Genomic DNA, 24,197 nt, shown 5'->3' with positions numbered 1-24,197 from the left:
AATAAGGATCTCACTCCTGTCTGCTTCATCACAGGGAGCGGTATCGCCACCGAGATGTTCGCCGATCCCAGTCACCCGATCGGTACAGGAAGAGACCTCGGAGGTACGACTGTCAGGTTCACACAGGGAGGCAGCAGAATGTCACCTTAAAGCTCATGATAAATGATGATAATGTCATTTTGAGACAATTTTCAACTAATAAAACGATAAAGTTATGATAAAAGTACAGCCTCTGAAAGTTCAAACTTTAATTTAAAGGGATAAATCAAAATTTTATCATGAAAATATATTTTTCATGGCAAATTCTGACCAATAAAGTGATCTTTTTCAGCGTTTCTTAGATTTAGGTCTGACGACCAAACTTGAAATGAGCAGCCAGAGCTCATAAAGATGTGAGCCACTTTTAGAAAACCTGAAAGTGTGTTTTAATTTTTGTTTTGTGTAGTCGCTCAACGAGCCGAGAGAGGAAGCGAGGGCGCTGGGAGGAGGAGAAGGAGCGGAGGTCGGACAGCTCCTCCGGGCCGAGCCGGGAGCGCAGCTACTCGTCCCTCCGGAGCCGGGACGCCGACGAGGCGTTCGGCGAGCGCGATCGGCAGCGGGACAGAGAGAAGGAGAAGAACGACGAGGAGAAAGAGGAGGAAGAGCTGCTAAAACCCGCCTGGATCCGCTGCACTCACGCAGAGAGCTACTACTCCAACGACCCCATGGACCAAGTGGTACGTTCAACCAGCACACTCTGGTTCACGGGCCAAACCCGGCCCGCTGTAGCTCTTTATGTGGCCTTCCAGATGCACCCCGAACAGTTGTGTGCTTAAATGTTATTTTATCAATCAAATCAGTGATTTTCATCTGTTCTCTGCCAAACTACATCAATCAGTCCCTCCAGTTTTTTTCAGATTTTGCACTGAATTAATCGCACAATAAATTAAAATTTCCACACTGCAAAAACATAATTTTTTTTGTCTGGTTTCTGATTCTAATATCTTATTATACCAGAAATAAGACAAAACTAACTTACAAGTAACTTTTCAGGAAGGTATAAGAGCTGGTTTTATGTAAATAATTCCTTAATATTGATTTTAAAAATACTAGTTCCATTGGCAGATTATTTCTCTTACAATAAAACATTTTCCTCTTTTTATAAGTGAGATAATCTGCCAGGGAATCCAGAACGTTGTTACCCTGATTAATTCCTCCAGGATTTCATGATTGTTTTTTTGCAATTAAAATCACACTTTTAGAAATATTTGCACTTATATGATGTCAAATGAGACTTTCTGTTATTCTCCACATCAATAAAGGGCGATAACTTGACATCAACTAAAGCTGAAGCAGCAGTTTAGTAGAATTTAGAAACACTGCCACCTACAGGTGGGAGTTTGCATCACTTAAACCCAAAAATCTTCACCATTTTTGCAAAAATGGCCAACAAACTCAGAATTATGCATCAGTGTGGAAAAACGTGATTGCAAGTTTATTGCAAAGTTTATGCAAACATGGTCAAAAACTTTGGGTTTAAGTGATGCCAACTCCTACCTGTAGGTGGCAGTGTTTGTATTGCTGCTTCAGCTCTAGCTGTCAGCCATAGTTTTTGCCATATATAAGCAAAAATGCCTTGCAGATATTTCTAAATTTCTAATTTAGATTGAAAAAAATCACAAAAACAATTAGTGTGAAAAGATGTTTGATATTATTTAATTTTAAGAACTTATTGGTTACAGACACAGCTATGTATTAATATTTTAGCTGTTTTTTAATGGATTCTGTTAATACATTCTGGAGCGTTCTCGGTCTTGATGCGGCTGAAAGTGAAAGGATTTTGCCGCCTGCTGTAGATCATCAGGCAACGCCTCAGATCGTCTCCTGCGCGGTAAAAGCTTTCCTGATCCGTGTTTTCCTCCATCGCTCTGACCTTTACCAGGAGTCTGTGAAAGCTGCAGCAGGAACGCTGGCTGCTCTTCCAGGAACGCCACAGAGACTGTAAATGTCGGAGTAAACTGATTTATCACGACTGTCTGTGCTTCTTCTGCCGGGACAGTGAGGATGTTATCACTGAGTGAACAAACGGAGGGCGCAGACTGACTTTGGCGCTCAGATCGAAGGTTAAATGGAGCCGCTTTATGGGAATGAAAGCTCGATAATTTAATGCGCTTCTCGTTCCGGGACAAAATTAAGTTTTCACAGTTTTCAAAATGAGATTTCAGGAGAGTGTTTGTGGCATCCTTAAAGCACTCAGTTTGTCTTGATGATCGTTGTCATTTGATCGGCCCACAGAGCGACTTTCAGCCTCTACAAACCTGATATCTAGTGAAGTGATCACATTAAGCCACTCAGACAGCCAACCCTGTCACTTCACACTCTGACATTCCTGTAAATGTCACAGAAAGCTACATTAAAGTGTCCTTTCTGTGTAATAATAATTTCTCTGCAGGAGTTGGAGGCAGAAATCGCATTAAGTTCACTTCAGTCCTCTTTAGCTGCTGCTTGGACGTTAGAAACTGTTAGCATGTTGGTTGGATGCTGTTTGCAAACTTTTCTCTTTCCTTCCAAATCCAACAATGATCTTACAGTCAGACGCCACAGGAAAAAAATCTTTATGTCTGAATACATTTGCAAATATGTGTTTTTATGTTTCTCTTAGAGTAACAGCTTCTTCCTTAGTGGGCGGCATTCAGCCGCGTTCTGGCATGTCTGTGAATTTGCTTTTTACATTTTTCCTAAGAATTTAGACTCCGTGTTTCTAAGCTTGTGATCTTGGCACACAGAGATCCGTTTCCTTCCTCTGTTTCAGGGCGACTCCACGGTCGTGGGAACCAGCAAACTGCGCGACCTTTACGAACGCTTCGACAACGAACTGGTGAAGCGGCAGGAACGAGCCAAAGCCGCTCGACCCAAATGGGAGCCGCCTAAAACCAAACTGGACGAGGATCCAGGTGTGAAGCCCAACACTTCACCGGCTCTGCTGCAGTTCTTCTTTATAGATTTTATTCGGGTTTAGTTTTTTACCCTGATGCAGAAAGAGGCTGCAAAACAGTTACTGTATGAAAAGCTGAAAGTTACATTAAATCACTGTAACTTTATTTATCTGGCGCCTTAAATAGGCCCTTTAATCCCAGTTTTAAACAGAAGAATCTGAAATATAATCCAATAGAATTACAGATTAGGTGTGTTTATTTGTAACTTTTAGATTGTATGAAGATTTAATCCTGGGTTTAGACGTGTTTACGTGGAGAAAACAGAGCCTTAAAGCAAATTAAAGGAAAGGTTTTTTAATAAGTGGACTTCATCAGATCATGAGCTCATCATGCTTCTGCTGAATAAAATTTAAAAAAATAAACTGCTATTGTGTGAAACTTTAAAAGTGTTGAAAATGCCAGTTAATATCCAACTTCCTGTTATCGTTTTGCAAACTAAAGTAACTCATTTAAGAATCACAGTGGAGATACTGTGATTCAGATTTATTCATGTAAAACATTGATAGTGCATATTAATCATAAATATGCCAGTTTGTAGCTCCAGGCTAGTTTCTGTCTGCTTGTCCCTCAGCAGATTGATGTTTGCATAAAAACATGAGAGTCCTGACATTGGACCAGATTAGTGAATACATGTCCCTGACTGATGCACGTTCTGTAACTTATGTTACTTCACTTCTTCTGTTGGTACTTTTACCTTTTCTGCTGCTACTTCTCTTATTTCTGTGTCATCTTCTACTTCTAATTTTGTTACTTTCACATCTTCTGCTAATTTAATGTCATCCCCTATTTGTATTTTTCTTTTACTTTGCATTCTGCTGTTTCCTCTACTTCTACCTTTTCTCTCACTTCTTTGGCTTCTTGCACTTCTACTTTTATTTTTCTACTTCTGCATCTTCTGCAGTGATTTCAAGACAATGAATTAAAATTTCTATTTATTTATGTTAAAACATTTTCAATGCCTGTCATTGAAGATGTTTATACACATATATAGAGTTTACAGAAAGAATATGGAGTGTTTACATGGTGACTCCTCTGATGTCGGTGACCTTTCAGTGACCTTTCGGCGCAGCTTCACCTTTGCCTTTTCGCTGCAGACGACAGCAGCAGCGAGTCGGACTGCGAGTCGGACGGCGACGGCAGCAGCTGCTCCAGCAGCTCCGACTCCGAGGTTTTCGACGTCATCGCTGAGATCAAGAGGAAGAAGGCGCATCCGGACCGTCTGCATGAGGAGCTGTGGTACAACGACCCGGGCCAGGTGAGACCAAACCAGTTGGCGCCCAGTTCAGACCAGTGAGGCTGGGGAGGGTTCCTTTCTTCATTTCTATCCTTCCTCTTTTCTTTCTTTCTTCTTTGTCTCCTTCTTTTCTTTCCTCCTTCCATCCTTTTTTCCCTTCCTTCTCTTTCCTTCTCGCTCCTTTCCTTCCTTCGTTCTTTAACTTGTCTTTTATTGCTAATTCTCCATATTGAAAGTTTCACCACTTCTGAAATATTTGCCATTGATCTATAAATCTACATCTAGAATATGTAGATGTATAGATGAAAAGATCCAGATTCCTTCCGGATCTTTTCCGCTCCTCCCCTCGGTCGGGTCCGTAATCTTCCAGTGGGAGTAAATCCCAGCAGATTAACGGTCCGATCCCGCCGTGTTTCTGTGACGCCATCTTGATTTGTTCCTGAACCTGTGAGAACCTGGGAGCTAAAGGTCGGCAGCCTGCAGCGTTTCCTCCGGTTCTACCTGGCGCCATCATGGATCTCTCTCCTCCTCTCTCTCTCTGTCCAGATGAATGATGGCCCCCTGTGCAAGTGCAGCGCCAAGGCCAGACGAACGGGGATCCGCCACAGCATCTACCCCGGAGAGGAGGTGGGGCACGCTGTGAATAAATCACCCATCGTGACCTTGACGCTGCGCCACAGCACGGCCAAGGGCAGCATCTCACTCATTCCCACACAAAGGCCATTCTCTCACCGACTACAATAAATGTGACTCCATCGCCTGTATAAGAAGATTAAAAAATAGACTCGTCCTTGTGACTCACTGATTGTTTTCATGAGAAGCTTTAGCCTCTGTTAGCCTCTTCAGTGGAAGAATAAAGCACATTTTAGCCTTGATATCAAACTTTCATGCAGCATGAATTGATAAAAATCATGCATTGATTAATAAATCCTCCAACCTGCAGGAGGTATTTTGGAGTTTGGTCAATTTGCACATCAGTCTTGACAAGATTTGTTGCATATTTGCTACTTGACATGAGATTTTCAATCCACATGGATGTAAAACGTCGGTTCGCTGCAGTGAAAATGCAAAGTTTTTGTTATCAATTGCTTTTAAACGTATTCCAGTTTTATTTTTACACATCCTAAAGAAATCATGTGAAAAACAAGCAAGCTTGATTTTAAAAAAAAGGAAACCTTTTGGCAGACTGGAACGATTAACCGATTATTCAAATAATTGTCAACTATCTATCGATTAGTCATTGACTGGAGTAAAGAGACTCAAAAAAGGCAATTTTCTGAAAAACAACACATTCAGATCAGATATGAGACCAAAACTATATGAAATATACATTTTGCATTAAAAACAGACCTTCACTCTGTAAATGTTTTAGCTAAAACTAAGATTTGCTACTTGACATGAGAATTTCATTTCAGTTCTTTACCAGGTTTTTCTAATGCAGTGAAATCATCAATCATTTGGGAACTTAATTCAGTTTCACTGAGACATCCTGTACAATTCACTGATAAACATTAAAAGTCCTGTAGGGGTGAAACGATTAATCGATTCTTCAAATAATTATAAACTCGTATAGTAACTGGAATAAAAAAATACATTTTCTAAAAGAAAACTAAAACCATATTCAGAGGAGTAATTCAGACAAAACTGTACAAAATAAATATATATTTTACATTTAAGATAAAATAAAAACTGTCTGTAAATATGCATATTTACCGATTAATCGATTCTTCAAATAATTATAAACTCGTATAGTAATCGATTAATCGTTGACTGGCGTATACACTTTACTGAAATAGCAGTTTTATCTGAAATGTGTTTCCTGGTCGTAATCTTTGTTTTGCTGCCAGCCTGTGAAGCAGTGCCGTCCCATGAACAACAACGCCGGGAAGCTGTTCCACTACAGGATCACGGTGTCTCCCCCCACCAACTTCCTGGTATGATGTCATCAGTGATGTCATTCCTTCGCTCCAGCAGCTCAGATGTTTGACTCCTCCGTTTTGATTCCCTGGTTTTCCAGACCGACCGGCCGACAGTGATAGAGTACGATGACCATGAGTATCTGTTCGAAGGATTCTCTCTGTTCTCCCACACTCCTCTCACCAACGTAAGTCTGAGGAAACGATTAATCGATTAACACGTCGGTCAGACATGTTTACTGACCAGATTTTATGTTGGGTTTTTTTGGTTTTGCATTAGTTTTCTGGTTGGAATCAGAAGGAGTTGATAGTTTAAAGCTGTAACTTCCAATGCCTCCAGCTTTTATGAATTAACTTCATTACGAATTGTAAGTTTGTGGTATTTCAGCACTGCAAAAATACAAAATCTTACCAAGTATTTTTTCTAGTGAAAATATCTTAGTTCACCTAAAATAAGAACAAATTAACTTTTCAGCATTAAATAGGAGCTTGTTTTAATTCCTAGTAGATTATTTAGACATTTTCCCACTTTATTAGTGATTAATTTATAATCATTTAATTATTGGTGTAAAATAAAACTGACAGTATTATTGGAAATGTTTTTTATATCACTGTTTGTCCACAACACCATAAATAAACATCAGTAAATTAAAAAATGTGATTAAATGCAGTTCATTATATGTGGCATCCTTTAAAAGCTTATTTTAAATGGGAATATTTTTCCAGTATTTGTTGTTTGTAGGTTATGAGACAAGCAGTCACAGCCATACATAGAAAAATGAAGTTATAACTAATTTATCATCTTTATTATCACAAAATATTGCAATGAAATTCTAATTTCATATTTTCCATGTTTACTCCAAATGTTTACCTATAAACTCATGCAAACACAAACATAGAGTTTTCTTAAATCTCCACTTGGATCTGAGTTTTTGTAAAAAATAATAATTTTTAATGAAAACATTTGTGTGGACGAAAAGCCATAAAAGATGCATCAGTTTCTCCAGATATGTCAAACACAGCAGATATTTGCTATTATCTCAAACAACCATTTTAATCATGAGGAATAAACCTGATTTTTGCACCGTCGTCTCCTTTGACCCTCCTCCAGTTAACGCGCTGAGCGAAGCCTTCCTCGGCTTTCAGCTCCGGTTTCCTCAAACATAACTCCAGAAATCAGCTTCTGGCTGCGGGTCGGCTCCTTTGTAGCCGGGCTGACCTTGCCACCGAGTCGCCGCCGTGCCGTTTGAAGGCCCGTCAGTGGCTGTCGGCTGTTAAAGAGGAACGACTCGATCCGCAGCCGTTTGAACTCAGCCTGGTTTCCGTCTCTTTTTAGAAAACTCAAACTCTGATTTATGGCCACAGATCTACATCTTGATTTATTTTTCTACACTGCAAGTATTTCTGTCTAGTTTCTAGTTGTAGGACCTAAAACAAGATAAAAGTAACTTTTCGCCAAAATCTGGAAACTTGTTTTGAGTAAATAATTCCTTAATTTTGATGAAAAAGCTCCAGATCCACAGGTGGATTTTTTCATTTATTATTAAACATCTTTCCCATGTTTTAAGTGAATAATAGTTAGTGGAACTATTACTTTTCATGGATGCAACTAATTATTTAGTTGATTAGTTATTTAATTGATTCTTCTGACTATTAAGCGATTAATTGCATTAAAATGATTAAGGCAAATTTGACAGACTTTTCAACTTGAGCCTTTTTATACAATTTAAAAAATACATTAAAAGATGCAAATGATTTGGTTCCTTTTTAAAACGTTTTAAATAGAAACATTTTATTGCCTAAAATGCAGTGATGTTGCATTTCTTTATTAAATCTGAAGCTAAAATTATACGACCTCAGGAGTTTTGGTTAAAGATTTACAGGCAGAGGTTGCTTTTTATCTTGTACAGTTTTGGCTTATTTACTTCTCTTAATATGTTGCTTTATTCAGCAAACAACCATTTTAGTGTCTATTTACTCCAGTTAACAATTGATCGATGACTAAACTGACAAATATTTGTTCATACATATGTTTTAGTTTAGGCTAAAACGTATTTACAGAGTCTTAAATGCAAAATGCATATTTATTTTGCACAGTTTTGTCTTAATCACTGCAGAGTGTGTTGCTCTTTCAAATTGCCTTTTTTAGAAACCGTTTTCTCCAGTTAACAATTAATCGGTGACTAAGCTAACTCATTATCTCAGTACTTGATTAATCTGATTAATCATTTCAGCTCTATTACCTTTTCATCAATATTAAGAAGTTGTGACTTTAAACAAGCTCCTAATTTCCTGGAAAGTTACTTGCAAGCTGGTTTTGTCCTATTTCAAGTGTAGTAAGATATTTGCACTAGTAATTTAGCCCAAAATACTGCCGTATTTTGTGTTTTTTGCAGTGTATCCCACATGTTTGGCTAATGTGATCAATAGCATGAAAGGCCCTGGAGGACGGGGCCAAATCTGAGGCGATAATTTAAGCGGGCCTCGTTAAAAGCCGGAGCGAGGCGGATTAGGAAACCTAAAAGCGCAGTGATATTAGCTTGCCGCTAGTTAGCCGCTGGGACGGGCAGGACTGAGCGCTGCTCCCAGGTTAATCTCTTAAAACGAACCCCTGCGCTCCGACAACAAAGACCGTGTAACTGGGGAGATTAAACACAGAAGAGCTGGCTTATCCGCTGGCTTAATTATCAGATTTCACTTGCTTAATTTCCACGAGTCGGGCCTTTTTAATGCGTCTGCCCGCGTGATTCTCTTTATTTTTTCCCGTTTTCCATACATGCTTCCAGTTTTAAAAAAAGGGGGTATTAATGAGTTTCCCTTGAAAAGCTGTAACCTCTGCCTATCGCCGTGGTAATGAGACGCCGTGTCCTTTTCTTCTCCTTGTCCTCTGCTCCTTTCATCATCACAGATTCCATTGTGCCGAGTGATCCGCTTCAACATAGATTACACCATTCACTTCATAGAGGAGATGACACCGGAGGTCAGTAAGACACCACTTTATCTCGCAGCTCCTTTTCCCCCTTCTTCTTCTTTTTGTTTTTATCTCAAACGGCGGAGTCCAGCGGCTAATCCGTTCCAGGAGGAGGAGAAACCTCCGGGTTTGACCTACAAAAGTTGATCTGATCGATCAGTCAGATGAGCTTTCAGGTGTTCTGTCAGAGTGAACGTTTGATGACATTTCTCTGGGTTTTCCTCCTCGTTTCCAGAACTACTGCGTCCGAGGTTTGGAGCTGTTCGCCGCCTACTTGTTCCGGGACATTCTGGAGCTTTACGACTGGAACCTGACCGGTACGAAACCAGGAACGATCGGCTTTAACAAGGAACCGTACTGAAAGGAAAACATTCCCACAGTATGATACTGCCACCTCCACACTGCAAAAACACAAAGTCTGGTTTCTAGTGCAAATATCTTAGTACATTTGAAGTGGAACAAAACTAACAAGTAACTTTTTCAGCAAGATGTAGGAGTCTCTCTAAGGTAAATACAGTAATTCCTTAATATTGCTAAAAGCGTTTCAGTTCCACAGATTATTGGCAAATTATTTCGCTTATAACATAATTTATTTCCCATGTTGTAATTGAAATTATCATAAAAATAGAACTAGTTCTTCTTACCAATATCAAGGAGTTACTGCCTGAAATCAATTATCCTATTATCTTGCTGAAAAGTTACTTCTATGCTCGTTTCTTCTTGTTTCAAGTGAACTAGGATATTTGTACACTTAAGAATATTACCAAGTACTTAGTAATATTTTATGTTTCTGCAGTGTTCAGTTAAAATAAACTAAAAAACACAAACTTTCCCTGAGATAAAGTACTTTACTGCAAAAGCCCAAAATATTACCAAGTATTTCTGCCTAGTTTCTGGTCCACAGATCTCATTACACTTGAAACTTAGAAGTAACTTTTCATCAAGGTTTAGTAGTTTGCATTAAGTCAATGTTGATGAAAAAGTACTGGAGTTGAAATGATTAATTGGATGAAACTAGTTTCATAAAGGTGTTTGTTTTAAGTCAATAATTCCTTAATATGGATGAAAAAACAAGTTCAGTCTGCAGATTATTTCACTTATAACATGGCAAAACGTCTTGTAATAAATAATCTGCTAGTAGAACTAAAACAGAAAAAGCTCCTATTTGTTGCTGAAGTTACTTGTGAGTTAGTTTGTCTTATTTCAAGTGTTCTAAGATATTTTCACTAGAAACTAGACCAAAAATACTTGGTAAAATTGTGTTTTTACAGTTAAACAATAGACATGGTGTGTTCATTTGACCCTTTGATTCTATCAGCTTGTGAAATATAACCCAAAAAAATAGATTTATTCCAGTTAATTTGTGTTTTTATGAGGTGCCAGTTTAATTTCCAAAACTTTATCCCAGAATGAAACTCATCTAATCTTTGATGGTTTTTAAATTTTATGGGGTTTTTTTGTTGTTTTTTTTCAACAAATTCAATATTTTGACTAATGTAAAAACAAACCCGAGTATTAGCAAAGCTTTAAAATTTATTCATTAAAGTGAAGTGAAGCAGAGAAAGTGAATCTATTGCAATAATGAAAAACTTAATTATTAAGTTGTTTTTGTTACAAAAAAACAAAGATAATATTCATCCCTTGGCTTTAGAGTTGAAATGTTTGTGAGAAACCATTTGCTGCACAGATTCATGAAACATTTTAGATTGTGTCACCTCATTTCAGATGCAGTCATTTCATTTTATTCATTGAATCTCAGATTATTTGGACTTTTTGAAGCCTGTTTTCTCTCTTTTTCAGGTCCTGACTTTGACTCTGAGTCTTCTGGATGCCAGCGCTTCCATTTCATGCCTCGTTTTGTCAGATTCTTACCGGGTAGGACTCTTTAAAACCTTTACATGACTGAAATACGAAAGCAGCATCTCAGATTCCTCTGCCGTTTGTGCTGCAGTTCTCTTTCCAGCCACCGGGTGGTGCTGTTGCATTGCTGCTGCAGCTGCATTTGTCACGGCGGCTCCTGCCATCATGCCATCAAAAACCAATTCCTCTCCCAGCTCTCCCAATTTGAAGAAGCAGCAGACAGACACTTATCCTGCTCTTTTACAAAAGCACAGCAACGGATAATCTAATGTTTTTTCTGTGATCTGTGAGGAGGAACCAGGCTGGTTTCACATTTTTTATACAGTCCAGGTGAAAAGAAATGCACCTGCTCTCGTTTCTGTTGTGTTTCATGAATAACAAACTGTTTTCTGGCTTTAAAATGACATACAGAAGCTCTGCTCATGGAGACACAGAGTTCTGGGTTTCAATCCCAGTTTGGATTATTTTGCATGTTCTTCTTGTGTCATTGTGGGTCCAAAGCAGACTGTTTAGTCCACTGGTCAGACCATTGTTTTGGTCCATCTCAGGGTGGCAAAGCCTAATGATAGTTATTTAAAAGATGCATGTCTCTAGATCATATTTTGGTTTGGTGGCCCTTCCAAAGTAACAGCTCAGGAAGTTAACAACCTGTTCAGAGAAACTCTGGTCCGCCTACAAACCCCAGTCTGTGTTCAGTTGAAGTGAACTCTGACACTGTTCGAATGCGTATGTGAATGCCAAGTGGACTGGATACCGCTCCAACAGCAGGAAGTGGAGCATTCTGGGTAAATGCCACCAAAAAAAGGCTAGAGCTACCAAGAGAAATGGTTTGTGGTTTTTAGCTAAAGTCAAAGAGAAATTAGATTAAATCTGATGCCACTCCAATTTTGTGACATTTTGTGAAGAAGGAAGTTGTCACGTCTTCTTCAAAGGTTTTCATGTTGTTTCCTTCAGTAGTTCCTGTTGCAGCGCCCCACAGGTGAGGAGAGGAACAGGTTTCTCCAGTGGTTTGGTTAGACCAAACTAATTGATATTAATGAAAGTTTAAAGGTCAACCAGCCCTCCCAACATTACCCAAATTTAACAAAATTGGTGTCAAATATTTGTGCTACGTCTCTGGTGCAAAGATTTTTGTTTGTGCCGCTATCATTACCTTTACACTTTCAGTAAGATGCTCAAAACGAAAGCAGCAGAAACCTAAACGATTAGTTGATTAACATTGATTTTATTATTTTATTTTGTAAATGTGGGGGGGCTGGTGGATGTCTGACCCCTTGGCACTCTTTTGTTAATATCTTTAGAATGATTGCCGCACAAACGAAAATTTATGCTGCAGAAACGTGTGACCTCAATTTCATTAGATTTGAGGAGTCACTCGGGTATAAATAACGCATCATATTCACGTTTTATATGATTTTCTGTTGCTGGTTGATCACAGACGGCGGGAAGGAGGTTCTGTCGATGCACCAGGTGCTGCTGTACCTCCTGCGCAGCAGCAAGGCGCTGGTTCCTGAGGAGGAGATCGCAGACATGCTGCAGTGGGAGCAGCTGGACTGGCAGAAATACGCAGAGGAGTGCAAAGGCATGATTGTCACCAACCCCGGCATGGTAAGGACTTCTTCTTCTGTCCTGAACTCTGACCCTGCAGGAAGCAGGTTGTGACATGAAGAACTTCCTCTGTCTTCCTCCACACTCAAAGCTTTTAGTCGGATGACGTTCTTAGCCGGCCTCTGTTTTCAAAGGATGAGCAGTAACTGTGTCCGTGTGAGGGTGAAGATGTCAGGATGTGGAAAATATTCACTCCCTCACATGTTTTATTGCTTTTCTTGATGCTATAAATCAATCCTGACAGACAAAAAATTATCTTTTAATATCAAAACAAGCCGATTTATACAGTTAAATAAAACCTGAAAACATAAAAGATATTATTTGGGTAAATATTCACACCTTCCAAGTCTCAGTAATCCTGCTCATCTGGACATTTTCAGTTTTTCTCCATTTTCTTGTTAAACTGTCGGCTGTGAACATCAAGGATGTAGGTGGATCCATAAATGTGATTATGCTTCAGAAACCTTTGTTTCCCGCTCCAGTCTGGGTTCTTTTCTAAATCCGGTCCAGGTTCTCTTCTCAGTCCAATCCGGGTTGTTTTCTAAATCCGGTCCAGGTTCTCTTCTCAGTCCAATCCGGGTTGGTTTCTAAATCCGGTCCAGGTTCTCTTCTCAGTCCAATCCGGGTTGGTTTCTAAGTCCGGTCCAGGTTCTCTTCTCAGTCCAATCCGGGTTCTTTTCTAAATTCGGTCCAGGTTCTCTTCTTAGTCCAATCCAGGTTGTTTTTCAAATCCGGTCCAGGTTCTCTTCTTAGTCCAATCCGGGTTGTTTTCTAAATCCGGTCCAGGTTCTCTTCTCAGTCCAATCTGGGTTGGTTTCTAAGTCCGGTCCAGGTTCTCTTCTCAGTCCAATCCGGGTTGGTTTCTAAATCTGGTCCAGGTTCTCTTCTTAGTCCAATCCAGGTTGTTTTTCAAATCCGGTCCAGGTTTTCTTCTTAGTCCAATCCGGGTTGGTTTCTAAATCCGGTCCAGGTTCTCTTCTCAGTCCAATCGAGGTTGGTTTCTAAATCCGGTCCAGGTTCTCTTCTCAGTCCAATCGAGGTTGGTTTCTAAATCCGGTCCAGGTTCTCTTCTCAGTCCAATCCGGGTTCTTTTCTAAATCTGGTCCAGGTTCTTTTCCCAGTCTGGTACGGGTTGTAAAAGATGGTCTGGATTCTTTTACCAGTCTGGTTCAGACCTTTTCCCAGTCCAGTCTAGGTTCTTTTCCTGGTCCGGTCCAGGTTCTTTTACAGCCCAGTCTGGTGCTTTGATTCCAGATGAATCAAATCATCTGCTTTCAGCAACGATGACCTCTGACCCTGGGATGAAACGTTTGGATGATGAGGGAGTCCGGAGGCGAGTCGGTGCCGTCCGCTCCCTCTGATTCCCCGAACCGGCCGACAGGCAGCTTGTGATCCGGGTTCTGGCGCAGGACGGGTTGCCTGTCATTCGCTCCATCATTCTGTGACGGATCGCCTCGTGGTTTAGATTATTTATACCACTTCCTGTGGCTCGCCGCTGATTGAGCGATGGCTGCCTGGTGGCTAAACATGTTGATACTGTAACATGATTTTCCTCCTCCCTCTCTCTCCAGAGTTCATACTGGAGCTCGAAACCCTTGAAAATACTTGAAATTCAGTTCGGTGTTTGATATTCAAGCTGCTCAGTTTTGTAATAAAGTGCAATTTAACGTTTGATTCAAAGCTTGGATCTGAAAAATGTTATTTAAAGTTGAAACCAGATATTTTTATACACCTAGTTAGGGCTGGAACTAATGCTTATTTTCATAATTAATTAATCTATTGATTATTCTGTCAATTAATACATTTTTATGACAATTAATCGTATAAAAAAATGACAGGAGAAATGGGAAACTTTGAAAGTGACTTGATAGATATCAAACTGAAGTGAACTTAACATAAATTTAGCCTGCAACTAATTATTATTTTATTAATTGATTATTCAATCAAATATTGTTGACGATTAATCGATTAATCATATTAAAAATGGCACTTTTCCTTTTCACCCACTTGTTTTTTACAAGTAGGTGACTTTGAAAGACAACTTGGTGGACATCAAACTAAAGTGGGGTTAATATAAATATTGTAGTAATCGATTATGTGGTAAATTATTTAATTTAATCGATTAATCATATTAAAAAGTTGCACTTTTACCCTCTTAGGTAGTAGAAGTAAGTAACTTTGAAAGACACTTAGTGGATACACACTAAATTATGGCTGCGACTAATGATTGTCAAAATAAAGCGTACTTTATACATATAGCTGCAACTAATAAGTATTTTAGTAATTGATTATTCAGTTGAATATTTGAATGATTAATCGATTTAATCACATAAAAAGTGCTACATTCTACAGATTTTTCATTTAAAGCTTTTTTTATATACAATATTAGAAATACATTAAAAGACGCCACTGAACAAATAAGACATTTTGCTGCCTAAACTAGATAAAATAGGATCTTTTTAGTAAATTAGCCAGAACCTGTTTACAGGAAGAGGATTTTTAATGCAAAATGTTTATATTGTTTGTACAGTTTTTGCTTAATTACTGCTGTAAAAACGTATTTTTTAAGTCCATTTGTGTTGTTTTTATCTCCAAAGTGTGACAAGTTTGAAAACGCTCAAAAAGTTCTTGAATTTTTCTGATGGAGACACGAACGCATCGTCTTTCCCTCCGTGTTTTTCAGAAGCCGAGCTCGGTGCGCATCGACCAGCTGGACAGGGAGCAGTTCAACCCAGACGTCATCACCTTCCCCATCATCGTTCACTTCGGCATCCGGCCCGCTCAGCTCAGCTACGCCGGAGACCCTCAGTAAGATCACAGCAGAAAACACAAAACGCGGCCCGCCGGCTCCCCGCGGAGTCGAGGACGGCGGCGCTTTCGCATGCGTCGTCACGAGTCCCGGGTTTCCGTGGGGGCGCCGCGGATTCGCCGTGCGTCTGGTGAATAGTAATGTAGCATCCGGGGGCTCCGGGCGACAGAACTGTACTGTGTTGCTGCTTAATTAACAGAAGACGAGATGATGTGAGCGTTCTGACAACACACACACACACACACACACACACACACACACACACACCCTGTTTACAGAGGCTAAATTTAAACCTGAGCTGATGTTTGCAAACTTTAATTAAAACTAGACAGATAACAGACACAAACATTAAATTCATCCTCATTTCATCAACTTAGAAATTCAAACTTCAGCTCTTTTTACTGGATCAATGTGAAAAAACATTTCTGAACTTTAACTCAGTTTCTTTGTTGTCTTTTTTCTTCTTGGTGTCATTTTTTACTCCCTTCATTCATGTCCTTATTTTACTGACTCAGTTTCTGCTTTTCCTTCATGTCTTCATTGTGTCCTTCTCTTCTGTGTCCCTTCATTCCCTCCTTTTTTCTTTTTATCCATCTTTTGTTCTTCCTCCTTCATGTTCTCACATCGTTTCCTGTTCTTCCTCCTTCATGTTCTCACATCGTTTCCTGTTCTTCCTCCTTCATGTTCTCACATCGTTTCCTGTTCTTCCTCCTTCATGTTCTCACATCGTTTCCTGTTCTTCCTCCTTCATGTTCTCACATCGTTTCCTGTTCTTCCTCCTTCATGTTCTCACATCGTTTCCTGTTCTTCCTCCTTCATGTTCTCACATCGTTTCCTGTTCTTCCTCCTTCATGTTCTCACATCGTTTCCTGTTCTTCCTCACCTCTTCATTTATGTTAATCATCCTTTTTTCTTTTTTTGTCTTTTTCATCTTCACTTTGTCTCTCCTCTTCCTCTTCCTCTTGTCCTACAGTTCATCCTTCCTTCTTCTTTCTTATTCTTTTTTGCTTTCTTTCTTTTCTCTTTTTTTCTTCCTTGCTGATGTCTTTCTTCTTGTCTTCTTTTTCTTAGTTTTTTCTTTTACTTCCTTCTTTTTAGTTTCTTCTGTTCTTTTTTGCTTGCCTTTCTTGATTTCTTCTTTGGTGCTTTCTTTCTTTTTTCTGGTCTTTTTTGCTTTTGTGTTCTTTCTTTTACTTCCCGTCTTCTTTTTTCTTTCGTCTTTCTTGCTTTGCTTTTCCTTCTAGCTCTGGTGAAGAAGGACTTGCATGTTTATGTTTTCACATACATATAAATATCTAGCTGTATATCTGATTTCTACTCTGCGGTTTAAATCAGACAGATGTACGTTTTACAGAAAACCTGGACTTTTAATCTAGTTTTGGATTATTAAGCTGCTCTGATGGCTGTTTATACCTTAACAAACAACGGTGGTGGCTGCATCATGCTCAGGGATCCTCTTCTCTTGAGCATAAAAAATGCAAACTGGCTGATAATTGTGAAATAAAACCTGCTGAGGCAGAAGATAATCAACCCTAACCATACAACCAGATGTGCAAACTGTGTTGGAATGGTCTAGTCAAAGCCCAGGCTTGAATACATTTGAGAATTTGTGGGAAAAGAATGGCCCAAAAAACTAAGAAAGTTGGTTCTACAACCAATTAACCCAGAAACAAATGCACACTGCACTTTTTAGATGCTTATTCATTAAAAATAATGTGAAAATTGTGTATTTTTCTCCTTTCCGTTCACAATTACACCCTAAATTATGTTGGTTTGTAAAGTTAGAAAATGTAGGAAAGGTTAATGGAAGGAAAACCTTTGCTTGCTCTGTAGGATAGAGAGAAAAACAAGAGAATAATAATCTGAAAATTCATTTTCCTGATGCTGCCAGGTTTCTGATCGCAGCTAATGACGCGCGTAGCGGCGATCGTAGCCGCAGACGCATCAGCAGCAACTTTTATTAACTTTTCTTCTTCTTCTTCTCCGCTCCCTGCCCGACGGACACATAAGCTGTGATAATGTCAGAGGTCAGGGAACGTACGCAGAGAAGAAATAAATCAGGATGATGGAAGAGGAGTGAAATCACTGCAGAGAATAAATTAAAAATGACAGAAAAAGGTAAACAGAAGATGAAATCTGCGGCTTCGCTTCAAGCTTCTGTCTGTTTTCCACTCGGGCCTCCATTTCTCTACTTTTTTTTATTTTTCTGAATCCATAAAAGCAGCACATGACACGAGCTGAAAGTGATTCCTGTCACATTCATGCCTGCAGCAGCAGCCGAGTCTTTCCTGAACCGAAGCAGAGAAACTAATCAGCATTCTGCGCTGTGATTGGCCGCTTTGTGTCCTGATGTCGTCTCCAGGCCTCAGTTTGGGACGATTAAATTAAAACCGTTTACCTCGTTTCAGATTTACGTTAATATTCTGCAGTTAGGTGTTAATTTACAGATATTTACTGACATTCAGATGAGTTTTACTCTGATTTATGTAAAGAAAACTGTGTAATTCACATCCATTAAAAGCTACTTTAATAAAATTTTAATAAATGTTTATCATTTATATTTTAATGTCAAACTGAACATTTTTTAATTTATGGAATAAATTCAGTCTTAACAAACCAGTTTTTGATGGATTCTACTAATATAAACTAAAGCTAGCAGCTGCTATTCATGTTAAATGCTAATCAAGCTAACAGCTACTTAAGCTAATTAAATAAATAATAAAGCTAGCAGCTATTTGCATCAACAACTAGTTATGCTAACAGTTAGTAGAATGGGCTTTGCTTACTAATCCTCCTTATTGCTTGTCTTTTTTCTTCCTTCCACTAAACTTTCCAGTGATATTCTTGTCTGCTGGACAGCTGTAACAGTCTTCCCTATGACTATGTAGGTCATAGCATGACATTTTTATGTTAACATTTTATTCATCAAACTTAACAGAAATGTTGGCGACTAAAGTACTGTAAAGTTAACATGATTATGAAACACATACACTGCAAAAACACAGAATTTTGCCAAGTAGATTCTAGATTCTAGTTCAAATATCCTGGTTCACTTAAAAAAAAAGAAATCTAACTTATAAGTAACTTTTTCAGCAAAATATGAGCTTGTTTTAAGTCAGCAACTGCTTAATATTGATGGGAAAAAATAGTTCCACTGGCAGATTATTTCACTTAAAACATGACATTAAGTACTTTTTTGTCAATATTAAGAAATTACTTACTTTAAAAAATCGACATGATGCAATAAAAGATTTGCATGTTTATATAAATATCTTGTGAACTGCATAAAGATAGCATTTATTACAAATGACCAAGTATTTTTGTCTAGTTGTTAGTGCAAATGTCTTAGTTCACTTGAAATGAGACAAATTTACAAGTAACTTTTCAGAAACAAATAGGAATCAATAATTATTTCACTTATAATATGGGAGAAATATTATAAGTGAAATGACATTTTGTGTAATATAATTTTTCATTAAATTCATTGACTTAAAACAAGCTTATTTGTTTTGCTGAAACAGTTTCTTGTAAGTTTGTTTTGTTTTATTTCATATTTGCACCTAAAACTGGAGCAAAGTTATTGCTAAGATTTTGTTTTTGCACTTCTACATTTAAAAATTGTTTTTTTTTAATCATCTTCAAGCGATAATCATCAAACTTAACAGAAATAACTCAATTTTTTCACCGTGTGTAAATAATCTATGGGCATTTCTATGATTCTGTGAGAACGTCAGCTGGACAGGCGGTTTGTTCCTGCATGAGTGTTTTCAGTGACGAGATTCATTCGAGCTCGTCTGAGAAGCGTTGGAGAACTTGTGGATAGAGAAGCAGCTAATGAAAGCTTCCCAGAGAGCGGATCCGTGGAAAGGTCAACGCGGCGGGTTGGGGCCCGCCCAGACCGGACCTTCCTCTCATTTCTCTCCACGTCGCTGTGAGCGGCGGCGGCAGTGAGCTGATAATCGGGGCGGTAAAGCCGCCTCAGTCCCTCGCCTCAGACTCTAATGAAGTCCCCGCTAATAAAGCTCTGAAATTCATCCACTGCTCTCCTTTCTCATCACTCTACACTGAAAAACACAAAAACTTACCAAGAATTGTGTCTAGTTTCAGTTGAGCTTGGTAACTTTGCCACAGTTTTTGTCATTTCATAATTTATTGGTGTGTAAACGTTTGTCATCAGGTGTTCAGATGCTTGATATCTTTGTGTCCTTTGATAGAAATTTACATTAAAATCTTCATAAAGTCTTATTTCCAGTGTACTAACTTACAAATAACCTTCCAGCAAGAAATATGAGCTGGATTTAAGTCAATAATTCCTTAATATTAATTAAAAAATGTTTTAGTTTCACTGGTAGACTGATGCAGTTATAACATGATATTTATTTCCTGATTTAAAAAATCTGCCATTGAAACAATAATTTTTTTTCCCGTTAAGTTAAAATGTAACTATTTGTTACTGTATTATGTTTTTATTATACAAAGCACTTTGATCTGCTAGTTGCACTGCAAAAACACACAAAGTAGCCAACTAATTTTGGTCTAGTTTAGTGCAAATATATTACAGTTGAAATAAGAGAAACTAACATAAGTAACTTTTGAACTGGGTTTAAGTAAATAACTCAAGTAAAAATGTTTAAACACTTGGTAGTAATTTTCAAACATGATAAAGTGAAACCATCTGTCAGTGGAACTAGTTTGCTAACTAATATTATTGACTCAAAACAAGTTGCTATTTCTTGCTGAAAAGTTAATTTTAAGTTAGTTTGGCTGAATTAGTGAACTCATATTTGCACTAGAAACTAGACCAAAAATCCTTGGTAACATTTTGTGTCTTTGCTTTGTCTAGTATTCACAGTGCACTGCAAAAACATTTTATAAAGTAATCTTGGTTTAGTTTCTTATACATTTGAAATGAGATAAAACTAAGTAACTTTTCAGCAAAGTATAACAGCTTGTTTTTAGTAAACAATTGCTTAATATTGAATTGGCATTGACATTTTTACCGTGTTATAATGAAACTCATTTTCTGTCATTAATATTAAGAAATTGACTTAAAACAAGCTCCTATATTTTACTGAATTGTTACTTTTAAGTTAGTTTTGTCTCATTTCAAGCAGACTGAGCAAAATTACTCAGTAGGGTTTTGTGTTTTTGCAGTGCTCTCTGTCCTCAGTAATCATAAGTGAATAATGGCGGCTAAACGAGGAGAAAGTCTGGTGAATGGGAGCAGAACGGCCGCAGTCGGTGCATCAATCAGGGCTCTGATTGAAAAGAGAGCGTGGATGGAGCGAAGGGGGGCTTCATGTCACCTTGCCGATAACGCCCGTCCTCCTTTCACATGCAAATCACAGCAAAGACAATGACATTTATAGAGAAATGAGGCTTGAAACGAATGTTTGAGACGTTTCTTTTATCCGCTTGAATGATTCAACGGAAACAATCGACTCGAACTTCGGAGCTCAACGTCAGCTGATGGCGGCGTTCAGTTATGTTGGAAAAAAGGCAAAGTAAACATGAAAGATGATTAAAAAATATGTTTTCTGATTGAAGGTACCAGAAGCTGTGGAAGAGTTATGTGAAACTGCGCCACCTGCTGGCAAACAGCCCAAAGGTCAAGCAGATCGACAAGCAGAAGCTGACGCAGAGAGAGGTGGGTGGAAAGAAAACGGACTGATTTTATGTTCCCAGAACAGTTTCCATTAAGATAAAAAAAATACATATATTTTTAATTTTTTTTTTTTGTTTAAAATCTGCTGCATCATCATTTGAGTTATGAAGCATTTTGTAGCTGCGTCTTTAAATACTAAATGGTTTCAAAATGCATTTATTTCCACCGAACAGTCATAATACTAATAATATTGCAACCAAGTGATAAAAACTTTAATCTACCAGGGGAACTAATACTTTTTTAATAATTATCAAAGACTTATTGACTTAAATAAACATCCTATGTTGCTGAAAAGTTACTTTTTAAGTTTAGTTTTGTCTTATTTCAAGTCTGAAAGTATTTGCACTACAAACTGGACGATATTTTAGTTCAAAGCAAAACACAGAAGCAAATTGTTACATTTTAACTTGTAATAAAATAAAAAATCTTGTTCCATGGCAGATTATTTCACTTTTAATGAAATATATTATAAGTGCATCAATCTGCCAGTTGAACTGGAAGTTTTTCATCAAAATTAAGGAGTTTTTGACTTGAGCTTCAATTTTAATAAAACGTTACTTTTTAAGTTTTTATTTCAACTAGAGGTAGAAAAACTAGACAGACTGACTTGGTAAGATTTTGTTTTTTGCAGAAAAACCATTGACTAAACAAGTTTTCACCTTCTGACTGGATTTTTACATTTTTATCAAACATTTCTATATTATTTTCTTTATTTTTTCTCTCAGAAGGTTTAAAATATTAGGTACTAAACATGTGACTCTTCCCCTGTTTACTTTTTGTTCCGGAGGCCTGGAAAAACCCGACTCCCTGTTCTGCAGAAGTTGTGTGGCTCCATCTGTGCGGCCATTGTTTTAAGTCAGGCATGAAAAATGCGGAGCCCCTTTTTTTTTGCTGCATAATTGAGATGAATTTGGAGCTGTGAATAAAGTGGCGGTAACTGCCCTCCTGAGCCGGGTGTGAAGGTCAGCCCTCCGCCGGGGGAGCGCGGGCGGAAAAGGTTTGGATTTGGTGAAGTAATGACCATGCAGCCGCAGGGAATCCCTCAGCCGCAGCGCTGCGTGTGTGGCCCCGAGAACCGGCTCCTTCCTGCAGATCCGGGCTCCTCCTCCGGATCGTTTGATCCACTCTCAACCAATAACAAGCAGCAACTCTGAGCTCAATTAGTTTGTTTCACAGGTAGCGCCGCAAAGCTCTCCCAGCTAACAGGCCCTGACAATCCCACTGTCAACCTGCGCCGGAGCAATTAGTGAAGCCAAACACATGCACACTCACACCGCAGGTCCATCGGGCTCCACCAGGAGCATTAGCCGTGTCAGCGGCGCTGCGGCTCTGCTGCTTATTTAATGCCTCAGGGAGCACTGTGAGACTAAAGCCTCTGATGGGCATCAGGACACAACCTGTCCGAGGTTTTCACACCAGCTGTGAGACGAGAACCGGCCCTCACACCAAAGCTGCAAACTACCACCCTCTCACATTGTTAAAGGCGGCCTGTTATGCTTCCTTGAGCAGGTTAGGAAGGGTTTATGGGCGATACGAAACATGTTTGTTACGCTTTCTGCACAAAATCCTCCTTAGATATTGAGATTTTAGAGCTGGTTTGGGGCTTCTGGTTACTTTAAATCCATGTAAGCTGCAACCCGACATGAAAATGGCTGAAAATAGATGCGTAATTATACAACTGTACATCTCTGAAAAGCATAAGTGGAGCCTCCTGCACAACCAACAATAATGCATGCAGCAAGTGGTTTCTAATAGGGCTGGACACTGGAAAAACACAACTTTTACCAAGTATTTTTGTCTAATTTCTAGATTAAGTATCTCAGTACACTTGAAATAAGACAAAACTAATTTACAAGTAACTTTTTAGCAAAATATTGGAGCTTGATTTAGGTAAGTAATTCCTTAATGTTGATGAAAAAGTACTAGTTCAATTGTTAGGTTATTTCACTAATAACAGGACATTTTTCCCATTTTATAAATGAAATAATCTGCTAGTTAACTAGAACTTTTCATCAATTTTAAGGATTTATTTCCTTAAAACAAGTTGACATCTCTTGCTGAAATGTTTTGTCTTATTTCAAGGTATTTGCACCAGAAACTAGACCAGGAATAATTAGAGATTTTGTCTTTTTGCATTGTTATCCTTTATTTCCTTACATTTCCTCCAACTCGCAAGGCTGTAATTGCTTCAAGTGTTTTTTATTAACAGTTTTCAAACTTTCTGGAAAAGTTTGGCTGCTTCTACTATCAATTCATTTCAGTTACTGTCGTTTTTGACACAATAAACCATTTGAAATTTGACGTTGATGTTCTTGAACATCAGGAGGTCACAAAAAAGCTTGTTCTTATTTCTTCAGTTAATCCATAAAAATACCAAATATGACAGTTTAATTGGTGGAAAACTGGTGCTTCAGATGGATTCTCCCAAATGATACCAACATTATTAATAAAATAGTTTGTAATTAAATCTGGGTGTGCTGTTTTAAATAAAAGAGCACACATCCATCCAAGAAATGTTGAGCTACAAAGACCAATTCTGAAATTCACCAAACATTTCCTTCAAACATTGAACAATAGAGACGTTGCAAAGTCTCGAAACTTAAATCTTCCAGGTTTGGATCGCTCACGTTTAAGTCTTCCAGTTAACCTGCCGCGTTTTGACGCAGAAAAGTCAAAAGCCTCGACGGGAAGCGAGGAGAATATGCAACAGATGCGCGCTCTCCTTTCGTCAGCCATTGATTTTCAGGAAGCGTTTGGTGTTTGACCTCAGCCTGATCCGAAATATAAACAGTCCTCTCAGCAGAAGGAGATGACGGCAAAAGTCAAATGTGCCGTGACTTTGACCAGCAGAAACAGAGCGCCTGTACCTCCCTGGTTAATTATTTACTTTTCTTGTTTCCCTCAGTTCTCTGACCCTGCTGAAGGCCCTGCATAATAAACTGTTTACATACGATTCACGCTTCTCTGTGATGACTGCTTTCCATATACAGTGGCTGGCTGGCTGTCCACAGGAGGGTTTGCCGTGTGTGGTGGTGCATGCGCGTGGGCGAGCCAGTTTCTTTTTGATGCACAGTTCAAAGTGGGAAGGCATTATTTATTCATGCCTTTGTTGTTCTTATTTTCTCGGCGAGTCAAAAAATTCCTGGCATTCCATTTTAG

At 38.6% G+C, this 24,197-nt stretch overlaps 1 protein-coding gene across 1 annotated transcript in view; it reads left to right on the top strand.

The window, feature by feature from the left end:
- drosha (drosha ribonuclease III) overlaps positions 1-24,197 on the top strand; it is a 122,324-nt gene that overhangs the window by 2,012 nt on the left and 96,115 nt on the right. Inside the window, exons 3-15 of the mRNA XM_015000111.2 lie at positions 35-103; positions 446-716; positions 2,792-2,933; positions 4,070-4,230; positions 4,756-4,836; positions 6,057-6,143; positions 6,227-6,313; positions 9,034-9,105; positions 9,332-9,413; positions 10,897-10,971; positions 12,395-12,564; positions 15,248-15,372; positions 20,921-21,020. Coding sequence (XP_014855597.2) covers positions 35-103; positions 446-716; positions 2,792-2,933; positions 4,070-4,230; positions 4,756-4,836; positions 6,057-6,143; positions 6,227-6,313; positions 9,034-9,105; positions 9,332-9,413; positions 10,897-10,971; positions 12,395-12,564; positions 15,248-15,372; positions 20,921-21,020 — 1,522 coding nt within the window. The remainder of the gene's footprint in view (positions 1-34; positions 104-445; positions 717-2,791; positions 2,934-4,069; positions 4,231-4,755; positions 4,837-6,056; positions 6,144-6,226; positions 6,314-9,033; positions 9,106-9,331; positions 9,414-10,896; positions 10,972-12,394; positions 12,565-15,247; positions 15,373-20,920; positions 21,021-24,197) is intronic.

This window comes from Poecilia mexicana, unplaced genomic scaffold, assembly GCF_051168715.1.
Source record: "Poecilia mexicana isolate PSO_F unplaced genomic scaffold, ASM5116871v1 scaffold_20, whole genome shotgun sequence".
NCBI lineage: Eukaryota > Metazoa > Chordata > Actinopteri > Cyprinodontiformes > Poeciliidae > Poecilia > Poecilia mexicana.
This window is presented reverse-complemented; position numbering and strand designations above follow the sequence as displayed.